Raw genomic sequence first — 17,136 nt, forward strand, 5'->3', positions numbered from 1 at the left:
TTTAAACTCATCAGTTTCTTATGTAACAATTTGTTACCTTATTGGTTTTTTAAGTCCTATGAAAAATATAAACAAACGGAAGCGCCAGTTCGATACAAAACACACTAACTACACCTCACTGACCATTAAATATAAAACATTAAAATCAAAATCAAAATATCAACTTCGAAGTTCGGTTGCATTTTATTTTACTATAATTTGGCAGTGTGATTATTTCCCTAAACATTCAATCAACTCTTACGCTAATTTACCCATTATACCCGATTTGCTATCTGACTTGAGGGAGCTTCATAATTCCATTAAAATCATATAAAACGTGGAAACATGTCAAGATCCGATGACCCTTTAAACGAAATGAGCTCCAATACTTTTTTCAGAGGTTCATCAAAGAGTATAAATTCCTTTGCAAAACCTCAACCTTCACAGTTCATCAAAGACCTATATACGTCAAGCAATATCGAAATAGGGTTCCAAATAATTACCAATTTTTGTACTAATTGCACCACTTACAGTAAAAGCAAGATGAATGATATTCATGGTGTTATCACAGAAGTCTACAAAATATTAATACGGATTCATTCCATAACTCATATAAAATCCTTAGTGAGGTTACATTTAATGATAATAGGGAAGTATATTTCAGACAGCCATTACTCTCGAGCGTCTCTGGAAATTATGAATCTTTATAACACCACAAATATATATAAATCACAGAATTTTGAAGATATTCTACTATCTGATATTTATAAGTCCAATCATTATTACATTTCAAGTGTCAAGATACTAATACTCCAAATTATCATTAAAACGAAAACTGTATCAACTTATGAAACTACACTAATAAAATTATTTGCATATGATGGAAGATTTCTTCTAAGAGATCCAAAGATTAAAATCCATATACTGAATAAATTACTCCTTAATCTCTATAGCTCAAGTACCCACTATAAAATACTTTACGGATTGAAATTTTTGAAATACATGAATCAATATAATTTAAAATTCCAGGACTATATTAAGAATATAGATGAAACTACTTTCAAACGTCAACTTATAGCATACTATCGTAATAACCAAGAAAGTAACCACTATTTAAATCTATATTATATGGACTATTCGAAGTATACACAAAGTTTAGATAAACTAATGTTATCGGACATTATAACTGAAGAACAAGATACAAAAGTACATTTTAATAACCACAATGATATTATTAAATTAACCAAACTGAACAAGGATGCTTATCATTATATCGGGATCGAAGCTTTGAACGTTACCATATTGCAAGGGTTTGCTATTTTAGAAAAAAAGGATATAATGCTATGTGATAAATTACTGGCATTAACATACATATGGAAACTTATGATGACACAATCTATCGTATTTGAAGAACAACAAAAGAAATTATATGATATAACACTGACATTTTTGAACCATAATCTGGATAAATCAAAACCTAATGGAAATGAACTTCTAGAAATTTTGTACAATATAGGTATAAACTTCAAACAATTTCAAAGATTATCTAATTTGGTAAATGTAATGTTCAATACAGCAATTACTCAAAATGATGTTTCTCTATTATTATTAACTGTCAAAACAGAGCTGTCAATTTTGAACACATCATTAGATAGACCTAACATGACCTACCGTAGCATTACAAAGAAAATGGATAAATTCCTCCAGGCCACACAAATTCAAAAGTATAGACACGAAATTTTATCGAAGTATCTTAATATTTTCGCTGTATTTGGTGCCGAAACGTTTCAAGAACTCCAATTGTATTGTCAATCTTGTGAGTCTGTAATTGTGAAAAGACATCAAAATAATGATCTATCGAATATTTTTGGTATATCAGAAGTCATGCTAGTATTTCTTCGCCTGAAAACAGACTCAGAAAATGAAAATTGTGAGAAAAATAATATCCTAACCAATATGGTACAATCCACTATAAGTGGCAAATTTATTGAATGCACTGGCCAGATATCTGCTATCAATAAATTTCATTTTCTTTACAAATATGAGGCCTTAATAAAGTGTGTTTATTATTTTGATCTCAGCTTGAAAAATTCCTGTACCAAAGACATACATAATATCATTGATACTTATAAAAAACAATGGTTTATAAATCAGAATAACATAACCACATTATCAGAATTAGAAATTAATTTTTTAAGGACAGTATTCTCACACCTAATATTTATACAATTCGATAAGATGGCATTAGGGTTATTGGAGCTTATTTCGACCAATAATACCTATTATAATGAGTTATCCTTGGATATAATACAATATTCCTTAGTTGCGTCTTATCGTTTGGGGTTAGGTCTAAAAATTGATTTTCTAAAACAAACAGTTCAATCTTTATCTGCTGATTTTACTCAGATGAAATTAGATAGACTATTACTAATTCTAGATATTTATCTTAACATTTGTTTGTGGTACAACGATGACCAAAAATTTACCGAAATATTCCAAGATAATTTAATTACAACTAGGAAAGAAATATTTGATATCAATAACACATTAAAATTACCATTCAATTCATACATTTCAATTCTAATATTTAATCTTAAGTTGTACAACACAGCTTCAACAATTCAAGCCAATATATATGCTCTAGTTCCATCGATTGTTGAAAGTAAACGTGCAGTTAAGTTGTCAATGTCTTTACTAAAGTTACTGAGTAAGGTTAATTACACAACCAGAAATGTACTGATTCAAACACTAACTGATTGTTATATAAATTTGATGGAAGCCCATATTCGTATTGGGTTATCGAAGGATACAGAATTCTATGTGAAAGAAATGACAAAAATAATAGACAAATTGAAAGACCCATCCATTATTTTCAAATGTCTCCATTCACTGCAACAGTATTATCACGTTACCAAGCAAGATGACCTAAAAGCCATCACTCTACAAGAGGCTAATAAAATATATGATCACATCAGCAGTGAGGAGGACATCATCAGTTTAACAAAATTTCTTTTTGATAATAATGAATATGAGAAACTTGAAAAATCATTGAGTCTCATTTTTGGATCTGACCTTCCTAATACGAGATTATTGCATTATTGGAGACTTAAAATGGGGAAAACTGTTGTACCAGGGACTATTATCCCTCCGAAATTATTGGTTTTAGATTCAATTAATAGAGTAGATGCAATATATCGGAGAATTTTAAACCAATTAGAGACAGACCCTTTTTTCAAAAGCATTTATGAATCATCGCTGGCGATTCCATCCATAAAGAAAGAGAATGGGAAGACGACAGACAAAAAGATATACCAAAATATGAACGACAATATCATGAATTCTCCTAGATCTTCAAATATGACACCAAAATCCAAAAGTCGTGTCCAAAAATTTGACAGAGCATTAGTTTTGGATAATTTAGAGAAAGTTCTAAACACCATAGAAAGTATCTCTCCTTTTGAACTTGATCATGTATCATTACTGAGGATTACATCTATATATTCTAAATGTTCTATTATTCTATCGAACCTTTATGACAATTCAAGAAATTTTATGACACACACGTTATTTTTATCAGAATTATCAAGATACCTGCCACATCATTATGATCGAATATTGAGTAGGTTAGACCCTAAGATATATCAAGATTTTTGTTTACTACCGCTAGGTTCCGTGTCCCATGGATTATTAATAAAAAATATGACCTCCTTAAATGAACAAATTAGAGATATAAAAGATCTTGATTTTCTATTTGATATAATCACGATTGACATATGTCCAGTAACAGGGAATTTATTGTTATCCAAATCAAATTCCTATGACGAATCCAATATTTATCTTACAATACCATTAAATGGATCCTTTTTCAGAGATTTAGATGGAACTCGGATATCATACATAGAAGCTGTTAATGAACTTAACAGTATTATTGAAAATAGTAATGAATCTGTTTCTCGTAAAGTCACTTCCTGTATAACTACAAGCGATGGTAGAAAGGGATGGTGGAAGAACAGATATATGCTAGATAAGCAATTAGAGAAATTGTTACAAAGGATCGAAAGATCATGGCTTGGGGGTTTTCAAGGTTTCTTTTCCGTTAGAAAAATAAATGAAGTATATTTTGCTGAGTTTTCTCAAAAATTTAATGAGATTCTACATAATAATTTGCCATCTAGAAAACATGTCGGTACACCTGATGCTTTTTTGCAACTTGAGAACTGGATTCTTGAATTATTTCTTCTAATGGATCATTTAAATGAGAATTTTCTAGTAATGGTTGAAGATTTGCTATATTTTGTTCTAGATATTTTGGTATATCATGGAGAAGAAAATGCCTATGACGAAATTGATATGAGCTTACTTCATTTCCAAACTGAAGAAGCAATAATGAAATACCATACAAGATGTGGGATTGGTGGCTCTAAAAGGGTACAACATACTTTCTTGGTTGTCAGTAACAAATGCCACTTGTTTCCATGGGAAAGTATGGCATTTATGAAAACTTTATCTATCTCTAGAGTTCCTTCGCTACATATCTTAAAAGAAATGTTGCAGAATAACAATAATAAAGTTCAACTTGATGTACATGTTGATAGAAAACTATCAATGGTTCTGAACCCCGGAGGTGATTTAGTACGCTCTGAAGAACGTTTCACAGAGTTATTCTCTAACATTGGAAGAAATTGTCCTGAGTCCAAATTGTTAATACATGAAAAACCTAGTGAGTCTGATCTTTTGGCCATGATAAATTTATCAAATATGTTCATATATATTGGTCATGGTGGCGGTGAGCAGTATGCTAGAAATAAAGAAATAAAAAGACAAAATAAACTATGTCCAAGTTTGTTATTAGGATGCTCCTCTGCAGCTATGAAGTATTATGGAGATTTAGAACCAACAGGTGTAATATATTCGTATTTGCTAGGCGGAGCTCCTTTGGTTGTTGGTAATTTATGGGATGTGACAGACAAGGATATAGACAAATTCACTATGTCTGTATTTGAAAAGATCGGATTAATAAGAAACATTACAAATTCATCGAATGATGGAACGAGTGTTAATGATGCTGTGGAGGAATCAAGAGACGTCTGTAATTTGAAGTATCTTAATGGTACGGCGCCGGTCGTATATGGTTTACCAGCAAAAATTATATACTAGTACATAGACATAATCTCCATCTATTGGTGAAGGTAATAATATACTCTGTTAATAATTTTGACAGCATGATATCAATATGATACTTAAACGGTTACTAAAAAATATATATATGAATTAATTGAATCGTACAGTCTATATATATTTAAATGTGATATTTCACATTTTTTAAATTTAGCAATAAAAAATTTATACTATGAGAGTTCCAAAATCGAATAATAATCATAACTTCGAAAAATATGTTATTTTTGAAGGCTTCTTTCGCAGTATGCTGCTCTTCCCAATTTAATAATTATAACAACTGTTGTTTATTTGCTGACGCTCTGAAATGTTCTGTTCTTTTTGCTCATTAACTATTTGGAGCAACTCCGTTTCTTTCTCGACATTGTCTCTCAGCGTCGCAGCAAAAAGGTTGGCCAGAAAATTAATGTAGAGGCGGGGGACCTTTATTTGGAGAGGCCCTCGAAAGTAGAACTTCTAACGATACAAAAGTAATTATAACGCTATATGTAATCACGCAGAACCAAATTGAGTGCAAGAAGTATTAATTTTTCGATATTTGTTGGTGCAAGACTAACTAGTTGCGATGGGATCCAATTTAATGAAGACCTACTTCAAACAATCGATGCAAAGATTATGTTTCCCTACGACAATCATTACTACATCATCATATGCTGATATGATACCCAAAGACTTTCACGGCCTTACAGTCTCCTCAATGACTTCTTTATCGGTAAATCCATCACCTTTATTGCAATTTAATGTCCAAATACCGTCGTTATCGTCGAAGAATTTGCACTTGCATGATATATTTGCAGTACATCAACTAAAACCAGAATTTTCATCAGTGGAACTTGTAAGAAGATTTAGTAAAGGTATAAAGCATGGCGGAACCGAACCATTTGTAGAGTTAAAAGAAACAATTGATTTTTCAATATATAGAAATGCAATTTATGATTCGGATAAGAGTGTTCTTCCAATTTTGAAAAATGTAGAACGAGTTCTAATATGCAAGAAAAAGGAAAGTTTTCCTGTAGCAGATCATGAAGTCTGGGTAGGGGAAGTCATAGATTGTATTGTAAACGATAATACGATCACTGGAGGATTATTACACTCCAATGGTGAATTTTATATGATGGGTGAAAAAATATAGCATTAAACGCATTTGTAATCATATATAGAACTTCCAGGTTTAAGTCACTGCCTTGTATATAAAGAAAAAATAGTAGCAATGTAATAATATCAATATATTTATCAAAAGTTACAAATAATCCAGAATTTACAAATACGTTTTAATGAAGGTTCTTTGTTTGTTATCTTTTTAGTTTTATTTATTTATTAATTGTTTCGTTATAAGTGTATAATGTATGTAAAATGAAATGTCATTAGGTTATATATATATGCAATTGTTATTGATATATTGATTGGTTCAATTTGATGCTCCCATGTGTACTCTTTCCATCCTCGGAATCTTCATCTTCTATAATACCACCGTTCATTAAATTTCCGCTACTGTAAGCATATGCCCCACTTTTCTTTGAAAACATCAAACTGTTAAGTGACCCAAACGATACATTTTTCTTATGTTTTCGGTATGAATGAACTCTAGCTCCAGTAGGAGTAGGTGTGCCTAAATTTGTAGCACTGCCGTTTCCCTTCTGATATAGTGAAGCGCCAGTAGCTGTTGCAGGTGGAGTAGCAACTCCACTTGGGTGTAATTCAGTGTTTGAACCTTGGTTAGCCATTGCTGGTAAACTGCCAGTGCTTAACTGCTTCTGCAAGACTGGTGGTCCACGAGGTAAAGTAGGAGGTGCATTCACCTCTTGATTATTCACATGTACTTTAGGAACAGATATGAGATTGACATTTTGAATACTGGATGCAGAAGGTTTTCTTGAATTCCTTAGACCACGACTTGATGTTCTCGACAACGATAAACTTGTAGCTTGTTTTACTTGCTCCTCATTATAGAGCGACACAGGTGCTTGATTTGTGCCCTGGTTCGAAAAGTCTGGTTGGGCATCTTTTCGTACCGGGATAGCAAAATAACCACCCTGGCTATTGTCAGATACCATGCTTAGGTCACTGGGTGATTGACCAGGACTCAAAACACTAAATGTAGATGGTAACGATATATTTCTTTGATGACGACTACCAGGCGCTTGTATTGGTTGTGAAGAATTACGAACATTTACACCGTTACTAGTTATTGAAACGTTTGGTATAGCATCTGAACCTGAACCAATTGAATTCATATAATATTGATCAGAACCATTAGACGGGTTTGGAGACTGCACAGGTTTTGGTAATGGTTGTAAACCAAACAACGATAAAGATCCACTCTTCACAAAAGCAGGTTTCTTCTCAGCAAGAGTAATTAGATTACCATTATCATCAATCATTGGTGTGTTGATTCTAGATCTAAAGCCGGCATTCAAATCCATCGCGGCTGTATTTTCTATTGGGATATAATTAGGTTTGATGTTTCCTCGAGGTGATTTTGGTTGTACAGTTTCAGTCATAGGAGTAGGTAATGAATTGGAAGTTTCATTTAGCGATTGGTTGAGCATAACAGAGGTTCCAAACATCGATGGAGCTTCCGAGACTACCATTGAACCAGTTGCACTTTGATCGGCCACAGAAGATGTGTGGTGATGTTTTCCCCTTACACGTTGACTTTGAATTTTTCCAATTTTTTCATCAATATATCTTAATCTTTCCCCCGTAGTGTTGAAAGAACACAGGTTCTTCAAATCTAGGATCCATTTTTTAAAATGTTTTTTTTCTTCTTCTGTTGGATATTCTTGAGCAGATTTGAATACCCATGTAACAATATGATTTGATTCCTTCTCAATTACTCTGTTATATTCCTCTTGTTGTCTTTTAACTTCTTTTTTATTCGCACTTTTTTGTTTGGCTTGTTTTCCTCTAACAGGTTTTAATAATAATTTTGATAAGGCTGAAGCAGATTTTTTGGTAATATATTTAGCTGATTCATTTTCAAGTGGATTTAAACTTGCTGCAGATGCACTAACATGTATATTTCCAGGTGTGGGAAATCCGTTTGATGGATGTTGATTAGTAGCATTCATACCGTATCCTAAATTAGCATTTGGTTTTCTTCTCTCTAATTCTATAAAAGTTGCTTTACCTGTAAGCGTAAATGACGATTCGGTGTATTCAGTTAAGGTACATTCATTTAGAGGTATACTTAGGATTGGTGTTAAAGAATTGACTTTCTTAGCATTACCAGTTTTGCTACTTGCAAGACTAGCCTGTGCATTGGAATTAGGTGGCAGAGAAGTCATAGTCATTGAGTCCCCAAGGTTTGAAAGGTGTGCAGACGATGATGAAACTGATATAGACGGTGTCGAGTAACCAGAGGCATTCGCTGATGAAATGTTTGGGTTATTGAAAAAATTACTACTCTTAAACTCGTGAAGATAATTTGGAGTCAAGACGAAATAACCTTTCTTGAATTCTTTTGTAAAGTTAGATTTTTTCTCAAAATATCCAGCTCGAATACATTTTGCCATCGAAGCCTTCATGTTAGGATATACAATATCTGATAACTTTCTAGGTCTTGGTAAAGGATCGTTTGATTTTAAATCCATAAGACATAATGGATGATGTGAGACAAAATGATCCCATTCTAATGCCGGTGGTTTTGACAACATACCATGTTGCAATTCTTGACATAAATTCTTAATCATCAATCTAGCTTCAGCGTCAATTAAAGAGGAATACCTTTGTAATGAATGTTGAATCTTTGTATATATGATTTTTTCCAATTTTAAACCAGTCGTTTGTAAGTTGATGTAAGCCTCTTGAAGATAATTCTCTTCAGATAGTTGTCTCTTCAATTGCAAATCTAGTTGAAGTTTTAATAAAAATGGATCATGCTTTGGATGTAAATGAATCGGGTTATTTGATGTACCATCTAGGTTACCTCTATTAACAAACTTAATTGCGGCGATATATTTATTCAATAGGTGACTGGATAATTTGATATGAGACTTGATATTAGTTTTAAAATCGCTATGCAATTCTTTAATTTCTTTAATCTTAAAACTTAGGTCTTTTCTTAAACTTTCCAATTTTGGAATTAATACGTTGATGATCTCTTTAGATACTTTAAATTGTTGTGTTGCTAAAGCTAGATGATGTTTCTTTAAGATCACTTGAATATCCTGAATAGAACCTGATCCGAATTGCATGAAACCTGATGCAGCAGTATTTGTAGTTTGATTCACTGAAGAGATAGGAATCTTAGGTAGAGCATTACCTTGGTTTTCTATCTCTGCTTCCAAATGTCTTTGCAATTCCAATTCTCTTTGTTCTTTCTGTTGAGCCAGAGTTAAAGGTTGTTGTTTTTTAGTCAATTTTGGATTAAATAATGGATCTACAACCTTGTTAGAACCATCTTGTATATCTGTTAGGAAGGGGAATTTGATAGAACCTTTAATTTGATGATTCACTCTGGCAAATTGTTCTTGGGCGTATGCAACTTCTCTTAAATAAGCAATAATACTCTTTAAGATTTTTTTCCATTTATAAAATCTATCAATTAAAATATCAGTTGGAAATTCTCTGACGAAATAACCATCGTCATCAGTACTATCCTTTGGACCATCCTCGGGTAAACTAGTACTATTCAATGCTGCAGTAGCCAAAGGATTTGGAATAGGTACTGCTATATAATAAGGGGATCTAACATCGGTCTTTGGCAATATAAAATCCTTGGTATTAATGTGAGAATATGTGGCGTTGTCCTTTAAAGTCAATGAATCTGGAATCATATCCATCAGATATTGAGATCCACTGGAGTGTATGGAGGTATTATCAGCATTCATTATACTTCCTGCTAGGGAATACGATGGAGTTGGAAGTTGAGAACTTCCAGGAGTATTAGTTCCACTGGAGCCTCCTCCTCCAGCGTCTCCATTTGATGGAATAGGTTTCACGCTGAAATAATCAGACATAATATGTTATACTAGAATGCGATGGAATAAATGGATATTTCTTAGATTAAATGTAAAGTGTGTTGTTATTATTGTTGTTTTTGAAAATATTTATAGCAACTCTTCTTATATTATTTGCGTTCTTATATCCCTATTAATGGCAGGGAGTGATATGGAATACGAAGGGGCGAGATTAATAGTAATAAATATAACCACGTTTCTTTAAGATATGTTTTTTATATAAACTAATAATGTTTAATCGAGTAACGTGGCTGATTGGCAAAAAAGTAAGGAAGAAATATAATAAAATGTGTGTTATCTATCACCTCTCTAAGGATGTTAGTTAATGGTAGTTTTATTAATAACTTTTTGGCTTTTTACCAGTTCTTCCTTTTAATATTATTATTTAAATTAAAGTGGAAAACTGAAAAATTCGGCCGAAAATAAATATCTATGTATTTCAAGCTAGTAAAAGAGAGAGAGAGAGAGAGATTAATGGTTCAAGTGTCTGTTTGTAAATATTATATAACTATTATAGTGGTAATACTGATTAGCTACATTAGAAGAAAAACCATTTTGTTTATTTGATTGTTTGCACTTTCTTCTGAAAACCAAAAAGAAATATCTCGCCAATCATATTTCTCTGCCTAGGTGTGCGAGAAGATTATATTTACCTGTCAAAACTCAATGCAAGAAAATAAATATAAAATAACTATATAGTCGAAATTTATTTTGTTTCTTTGATCAGACAATTAGCGAATTACTGTTGCCTTTCTTGAAGTTAGCGATGGTGATCTGAGAAAAAAAAACAAGTATTTGAGACTCTTTTGGAACATTTCACTCTTCTATTGTTATTCTGTTATTGCTAGAATAAGAGAGGAAATCTAACCATTGCCTAACTCAACCCATCATGCCTCTTTCAGCTGGCCAAGGTCTTATCCCTCACACATGGTGCGATAAATCTTTTCTAGAAACTGTAAACAAAAGAATCACATAACCAATGTCAGAGACAGAGAGTAAAAACAGACAAAACGCAAAGAGCAAGCATGTTGACATTCTGTAAATGGCACCCAGTGATCACAGGATTTTGGGCAACGAGACAAACCTGAATGAAAACAACTTTCAGACTCATTTTTTGTCTTATCTTTCATTTCATCCACAACAATATTGCCAGATTCTCTAAGTATCGCACGCAGGACGTGACCAGATTTGAGCGACTTTGAGAAGAAACTGAAAAAACTTTTTTTCAGTTTTTCGATGCTAAATTTTTGGTGGGGGGACACACTAAACAGAGAGACAAGCAAACAAACAAGAAAATGACCCTCTCGACAAATTTCGTTCTGTGATGGGTAGATATGCATGCAATTAATGTTCGTGTGTGGAGAGAGTTCTTTGTTAGTGTTTTATTGGGCAGGAAGCATCTTCCCCTTCTAGTTAATCGCTCTCTACAGATACATTTTTGTTCTTGGGAACTAATTTACTCACGCATTGAAAAATAACAGAAAGAAAGAAAAAACTGGAATTTTAGATTGGCCTTATTTCTTGTAAGGTTTTGATAGTTCTTTCATCTTCCCGGTATCTTGTATCAACCTCTAGATCAACATCTTCATGATAAGGAAACAGGACAAATTCAATGTTTTTGAATATTTACCAGACCTAAATTTTGTTGGCTTCTTTCAAATAAAAGATGAATAGTTCTTCTTTGTAAAAATATTTCATTAATTCATCGCACGCATGATCGTCTCGTACGACCAGAGTGTCACTGCTGTAGATGGGACTGTCTTAACTAAAGCCATCGATAACCCTTTATAAAAAGCTTTCGGACCCTCATGCGTTAGCATTTGTTTACTAATCATTACAAATGGTAATGTGAATTTATCTGCGTGTCTTTTTTTCTTATATTGTGTGAAATATTGATATAGCTCTCCTTTATCGGGATGTTGTGATCCCAGAAATTGTTCAAGATGATTGGAATCCTTCAATAGTATTCGACGTCTTACAGTGTCAATAGGAAACGTTACAATCTTGGATAATAGGCCGCTGATAGAACTTGCACTATGGTTTAGTGTCTTATACATGAATATTTGTAATAATGGTTCTGATCTTTCTCCTTGTTCTGAAACTTCTCGTAATTTCCTTTCAGAGTATATTTTTAACCCTTCGTAAGTACCAAATATAATCGATGTACCAATACTGATTGATAACACAGCAGAAACGGAACCTTGATAAAATCCCCGAAACCCTTCATGATTCCATATATCTGCAATTCCATCACGTATACGAAACAATTTTATTTGATTATTAGCAATTGACCTTGTACGTAATATATCAAACGGATAAGAGGATATGGAACTCGATACTCCAGAAAGTGCACCCACTAATGTGGTATGTAAATTTAGCCAGTCTCCAGTGTACGGTGCCAAATGTTTATTGAAATATGAATATGTACAGAACTGGAATCCATTGTATATTACATACATCGCAGATCCCGATACATTACCCTTCCAGAATGATCGTATACCTTCATCCCGTATCATCTTATGTACCTGTCCAACTAAACTCGGACCTAATTGGAATGGATTGGTAATATTATGAACAGAACCACTTTTCAAAATAGGTGTTATTTGAAGTCGAATCTTTAACGTATCTAGAGGAGCTATTACATTACGGGCAGCTAGTCCCGCTAATGCACCTGCAATTGAGCTCTTCAGTAATTGAGCATCTTGACCCTTTCGTAAATAATCTGGCGATTGCAACACTACGTCACTTTCATGATCTCCGTCTTTCATTTATTCCTATGACTTCTTTTTGCCTGAACTTATTTTTGCCTAAACTTATTTTTGAAAATAATGGTAGTGTATATATATATATATATTAAACTGAAGAAAAAGATACATTTTTTAAGTAATAAGGGTTTTTCCCTTTGCTCCAACTGTTCGACTCTATCTTCTTCTCTACCCTTTAAAGATTGGTAGTTCCTCTCGATAAATTCACAGCTCCTTATGCTAACAAAGGTCATCGCGATCCCGGAACATTTAAAGCTTTTTTTAAAAACTTAATATGAATTTTTTAAATTTTTAACAATTTTTTTTTTCAATCCAAGTGATTGCTCTATTCAGATGCATCACTCCTCAAAAAGTTGTGAAAAGGATAAGAAAGTAGTTATTTGAGACTTCAATAGACATTTGATTCTAGAGCTTAAAGCTAACTAAATATATTTTATAAAAAAGAACATCAGAACAATGGATGCTCAAACAGGTTATTTGGAGAACGTTGATGGTTCTTGTTTATACTCATTGAACTCTACCAAAGTGATATCTGCAGTAACAGGTCCTGTGGAACCAAAGGCTCGTCAAGAACTACCTACACAATTAGCATTAGAGATAAATATTAGACCTGCTAGCGGTGTTCCGACAACTAGAGAGGTAAACATACAGGATAAAGTGCGTGCTATCATCACACCTATATTGGCGTCATACAAATATCCAAGACAATTATGTCAAATTACGCTACAGTTATTACAATCAGGTGAAACTGAGCCATATTTTCATGCATTAGAATTAATAGCATGTGTCAACTCTACTACATATGCTTTAGTTGATTCTGGTATTGCATTAAAAGGAATAGCCCTTGGAACAACAGTTGTGATTTCTAAAGATAATCAGCTGATAACAGAACCTACTGATGAAATCTTAAAGAATTCAAAATCCATGCATGTTGTCGCATATATGATTGAGAACAATAAACCTTCCAATTTGTTGTTGATGGATAGTTATGGTGATTTCGATGAAAATGATATCCTAAAAATTTTAGAGCAATCTGAAATAAAAGTAAATCAATTGAACAAAACCTTTAGAGAGTATATGAAGGAAAAAATTAATAATATTTAAGTATATATATATATATATATTTGTATCCAGTCATTTTAATTTTCATTTCTTACATGAATATTTATTTATAGTATATTTACAGCTCTTTACGTAAATTATTTGCAGTCATTTGGAACGTCTGTATTTGCGTTTTTAAATCTTTTACCACTGTCTTGTTTGTTTCACGGACAGTAGCACTTGCCTTTGTGTAATTTTTATTGTTCATTACTGTCAGCAGTGATTCGTATTTCTTGCTTAATTTAACAATTTTCTTTTCTAATTTTTTAATGTCTCCCTGTACATCTATGATTTGTCCTTTCACCAGCAAATGGATTGAAATACAAGAATTCACAGATTTCGATACACACCCTTCAGGTATATCTTTTTGATTATTTGTAACTACTAATCGTTGTATTCCCATCTTTATTGAATTTTCGATATAGTTATCTTCTTTTTGAAATATTGTTTTTAATATTGGCTCATTAATTTCAATAAATATTTTACCATTTTTCAAAATGTTATACTGGTTTAATATACCCCGCGATTCACTAATTACATCCAATATTTGACTGAACTTTTCGGCTTCCATTTCATATGTATCAGCAATATTTTGTTCGTATATGGGATATGGGGCCAAACATATAGATTTAGTATCCTTAACAGTTGGTAATTTTTGCCATAACTCCTCAGAAATAAAGGGCATCATGGGGTGAATCATTCTCAGGCCTCTATCTAACACAGTTATTAATGTGATCTCTGCAGATTTGATCTCTTCTACACTGCCAGTTTTGGAAATGAATTTAAAATATTCGATATAATGGTCACAGATTTGGTACCAAAATTGGTAAACAATATCTACCGCATTCATGAAATGTCGGTATTCAAAAGCTACTGCAATATTTTTAGAAGCTTCATTCATCTTGGAGAGGATATACTTCTCATTAATAGACTGATTTTTATTTGACATGATATTTGTATCGATCAAAGATTCTGTTTTCACCTTCAATAAGGCAAAGTTCGTAGCTTGATACATTTTATTACAGAACTTTCTATAAGTTTCCACTTTTTTGATATCCAAATTAATATCATTTGAGTTATCATTACTAGTATAAGAACATAATGCAAATCGTAATGCATCAGTACCACATTGAGGAATTCCGTTTGGGTATGATTCCTTCAGACCTTTTGTTGCCATTTTAATCTCACGAGAATCAAGATTGCCGTTTATTAACTTTTCTTGTAAAGAACGTAGTGAAGCTCCATTAATCACATCTACTGGATCAATAACATTTCCTAATGATTTAGACATTTTTCTACCTTGGGAATCCCGTACTAAAGGATGGCAAAATACCTCTTTAAATGGAACTGAGCCGGTCAGCTTGACACCCATAATAATCATCCGTGCAACCCAAAAGAATAAAATATCCCACCCTGTTTCTAATAAAGAAAATGGATAAAACGTAGTCATATCTTTAGTTTTTTGAGGCCATCCCAATATTGAAAACGGCCACAACGACGAGGAAAACCATGTATCTAATACATCAGTATCTTGTTCTAATTCAAATCTACTATTTGGAAACTTCTTAAGCGCTTTTTGTTTTGCCTCTTCAATATTTCTTCCAGCAACCCAGTACCTATTGTCATGTCTCATTTTCTTTTCTGAGTTTCCCTCTATTTTGATAAAGTAGACGGGACATCTGTGACCCCACCAAAGTTGTCGAGAAATACACCAGTCATCGATTTTCAGTAGCCATCTAAAATATTCATCTCTTGAATGTCTAGGTTGAATCTTAATTTCATTGCTATCGACGACTTTCATAGCTTCATTAGCCATTGATTCTTGTGATACCCACCATTGTGGTTTTAACAAAGGTTCGATGATATCACCGGATCTAGAACAGATCGGAATAGTCATAGAATGCTCTTTTTCACCAATAAGTAGGCCCTGCTCTTTTAAAACTTCTACAACTTTAGTACGTGCATCGAAACGTTTCATACCTTTCCAACCATCTCCACAGTTACCATTTAAGAAACCGTCATCCGTAAAAATATTAACAAAAGGTAAATTATGTCTCTTCCCACACTTATAGTCATTCAAATCATGTGCTGGTGTTATCTTCACTGCACCAGTCCCAAAGTCTATGTCCACTGCTTCCTTATCTTGAATAATTGGTATATTTTTGTCAAGTAAGGGATGTTTAACAAATTTTCCATGCAAATTTTCGTAACGAATATCATCTGGATGTACAGCTATAGCTGTATCACCAAATATAGTCTCTGGACGAGTAGTAGAAATTATTAACTTATCACCTATCTTTGAACCATCCTTATCTACTACTTCGTATGCAATGGAGGTCATTATGCCAAATGCTATCGGCTTATCATAATTTGGTACTTTTAGGAATGTTTTTCCCTGTATCTCTTTATTTTCAACTTCCAGATTTGAAATGGCAGTATTTAATTTGACGCACCAGTTAATAAGTTTTGAATCTCTATAGATAACTCCTTCATCGTGCAGCCTTACGAAAGCTTCTGTAACAGCATTAGAAAGTTTGGGGTCTAAGGTGAAAGCCTCACGAGACCAATCATAGGATCCACCCATTTTCTTAATCTGATCTTTGATTTTAGAGTGATATACATCTTTCCATTCCCAAACTTTTTCGATAAACTGCTCTCTACCGTAGTCATATCTGGTTTTATGTTCGTTCTTATAGAGTTGTTTTTCGACGACTGATTGAGTAGCGATCCCTGCGTGGTCAAATCCAGGTAGAAATAGCACAGTCTTACCTAGCATGCGATTATATCGTATCAAGGAGTCCTGAAGAGAAATTGTAAGAGCATGACCAATATGTAATGCACCTGTTACATTTGGAGGTGGTGCTGCAATACAGAACACCTTTGAAGGATCCACATCCTTTGACAGATCTGGAGTAAAAAGTTTATCTCTCTCCCAAATCTTATACCAATCCTTTTCAATTGCAATTGGGTCATATGAAGAAGCCTTTTCGACTAATTTTAATAATGGAGTTATATGTAATCGCCTACATCCTTTGTATAAACTAGGGAATTTGGTTCTCTTCCGGAAGGTGATATTCATTCTCAACATGCCTGCGCAACCGTAAATATTTTGGCGGCTAAAAAAGGTTTATATAATGGAGTAAATCACTTTATCT

At 33.1% G+C, this 17,136-nt stretch overlaps 6 protein-coding genes across 6 annotated transcripts; 3 read left to right on the forward strand and 3 right to left on the reverse strand.

Moving 5' to 3' along the window:
* Positions 1-324: 324 nt before the first annotated feature.
* Positions 325-5,136, forward strand: ESP1 (separase; the record flags this gene model as incomplete). Its single annotated transcript, XM_041547994.1, has 1 exon — positions 325-5,136. One exon carries the CDS (start codon positions 325-327, stop codon positions 5,134-5,136), a length of 4,812 nt encoding a protein of 1,603 aa, XP_041403928.1.
* Positions 5,137-5,719: 583 nt separating this feature from the next.
* On the forward strand, positions 5,720-6,286 carry KABA2_01S01188 (flavin reductase family protein; the record flags this gene model as incomplete). The annotated part of the gene is made up of 1 exon (XM_041547995.1): positions 5,720-6,286. The coding sequence occupies one exon, from the start codon at positions 5,720-5,722 to the stop codon at positions 6,284-6,286; it is 567 nt and encodes a 188-aa protein (XP_041403929.1).
* A 256-nt stretch (positions 6,287-6,542) lies between these two features.
* On the reverse strand, positions 6,543-10,115 carry ASK10 (Ask10p; the record flags this gene model as incomplete). The annotated part of the gene is made up of 1 exon (XM_041547996.1): positions 6,543-10,115. The coding sequence occupies one exon, from the start codon at positions 10,113-10,115 to the stop codon at positions 6,543-6,545; it is 3,573 nt and encodes a 1,190-aa protein (XP_041403930.1).
* A 1,697-nt stretch (positions 10,116-11,812) lies between these two features.
* On the reverse strand, positions 11,813-12,883 carry TPC1 (thiamine transporter TPC1; the record flags this gene model as incomplete). The annotated part of the gene is made up of 1 exon (XM_041547997.1): positions 11,813-12,883. One exon carries the CDS (start codon positions 12,881-12,883, stop codon positions 11,813-11,815), a length of 1,071 nt encoding a protein of 356 aa, XP_041403931.1.
* A 453-nt stretch (positions 12,884-13,336) lies between these two features.
* Positions 13,337-13,984, forward strand: RRP46 (exosome non-catalytic core subunit RRP46; the record flags this gene model as incomplete). Its single annotated transcript, XM_041547998.1, has 1 exon — positions 13,337-13,984. The coding sequence occupies one exon, from the start codon at positions 13,337-13,339 to the stop codon at positions 13,982-13,984; it is 648 nt and encodes a 215-aa protein (XP_041403932.1).
* Positions 13,985-14,060: 76 nt separating this feature from the next.
* VAS1 (valine--tRNA ligase) lies at positions 14,061-17,069 on the reverse strand (the record flags this gene model as incomplete). Its single annotated transcript, XM_041547999.1, has 1 exon — positions 14,061-17,069. One exon carries the CDS (start codon positions 17,067-17,069, stop codon positions 14,061-14,063), a length of 3,009 nt encoding a protein of 1,002 aa, XP_041403933.1.
* Positions 17,070-17,136: the final 67 nt, after the last annotated feature.

Source organism: Maudiozyma barnettii (assembly GCF_903064755.1).
Source record: "Maudiozyma barnettii strain CLIB 1767 genome assembly, contig: KABA2_01, whole genome shotgun sequence".
In the NCBI taxonomy this organism is placed as follows: Eukaryota; Fungi; Ascomycota; class Saccharomycetes; order Saccharomycetales; family Saccharomycetaceae; genus Maudiozyma; species Maudiozyma barnettii.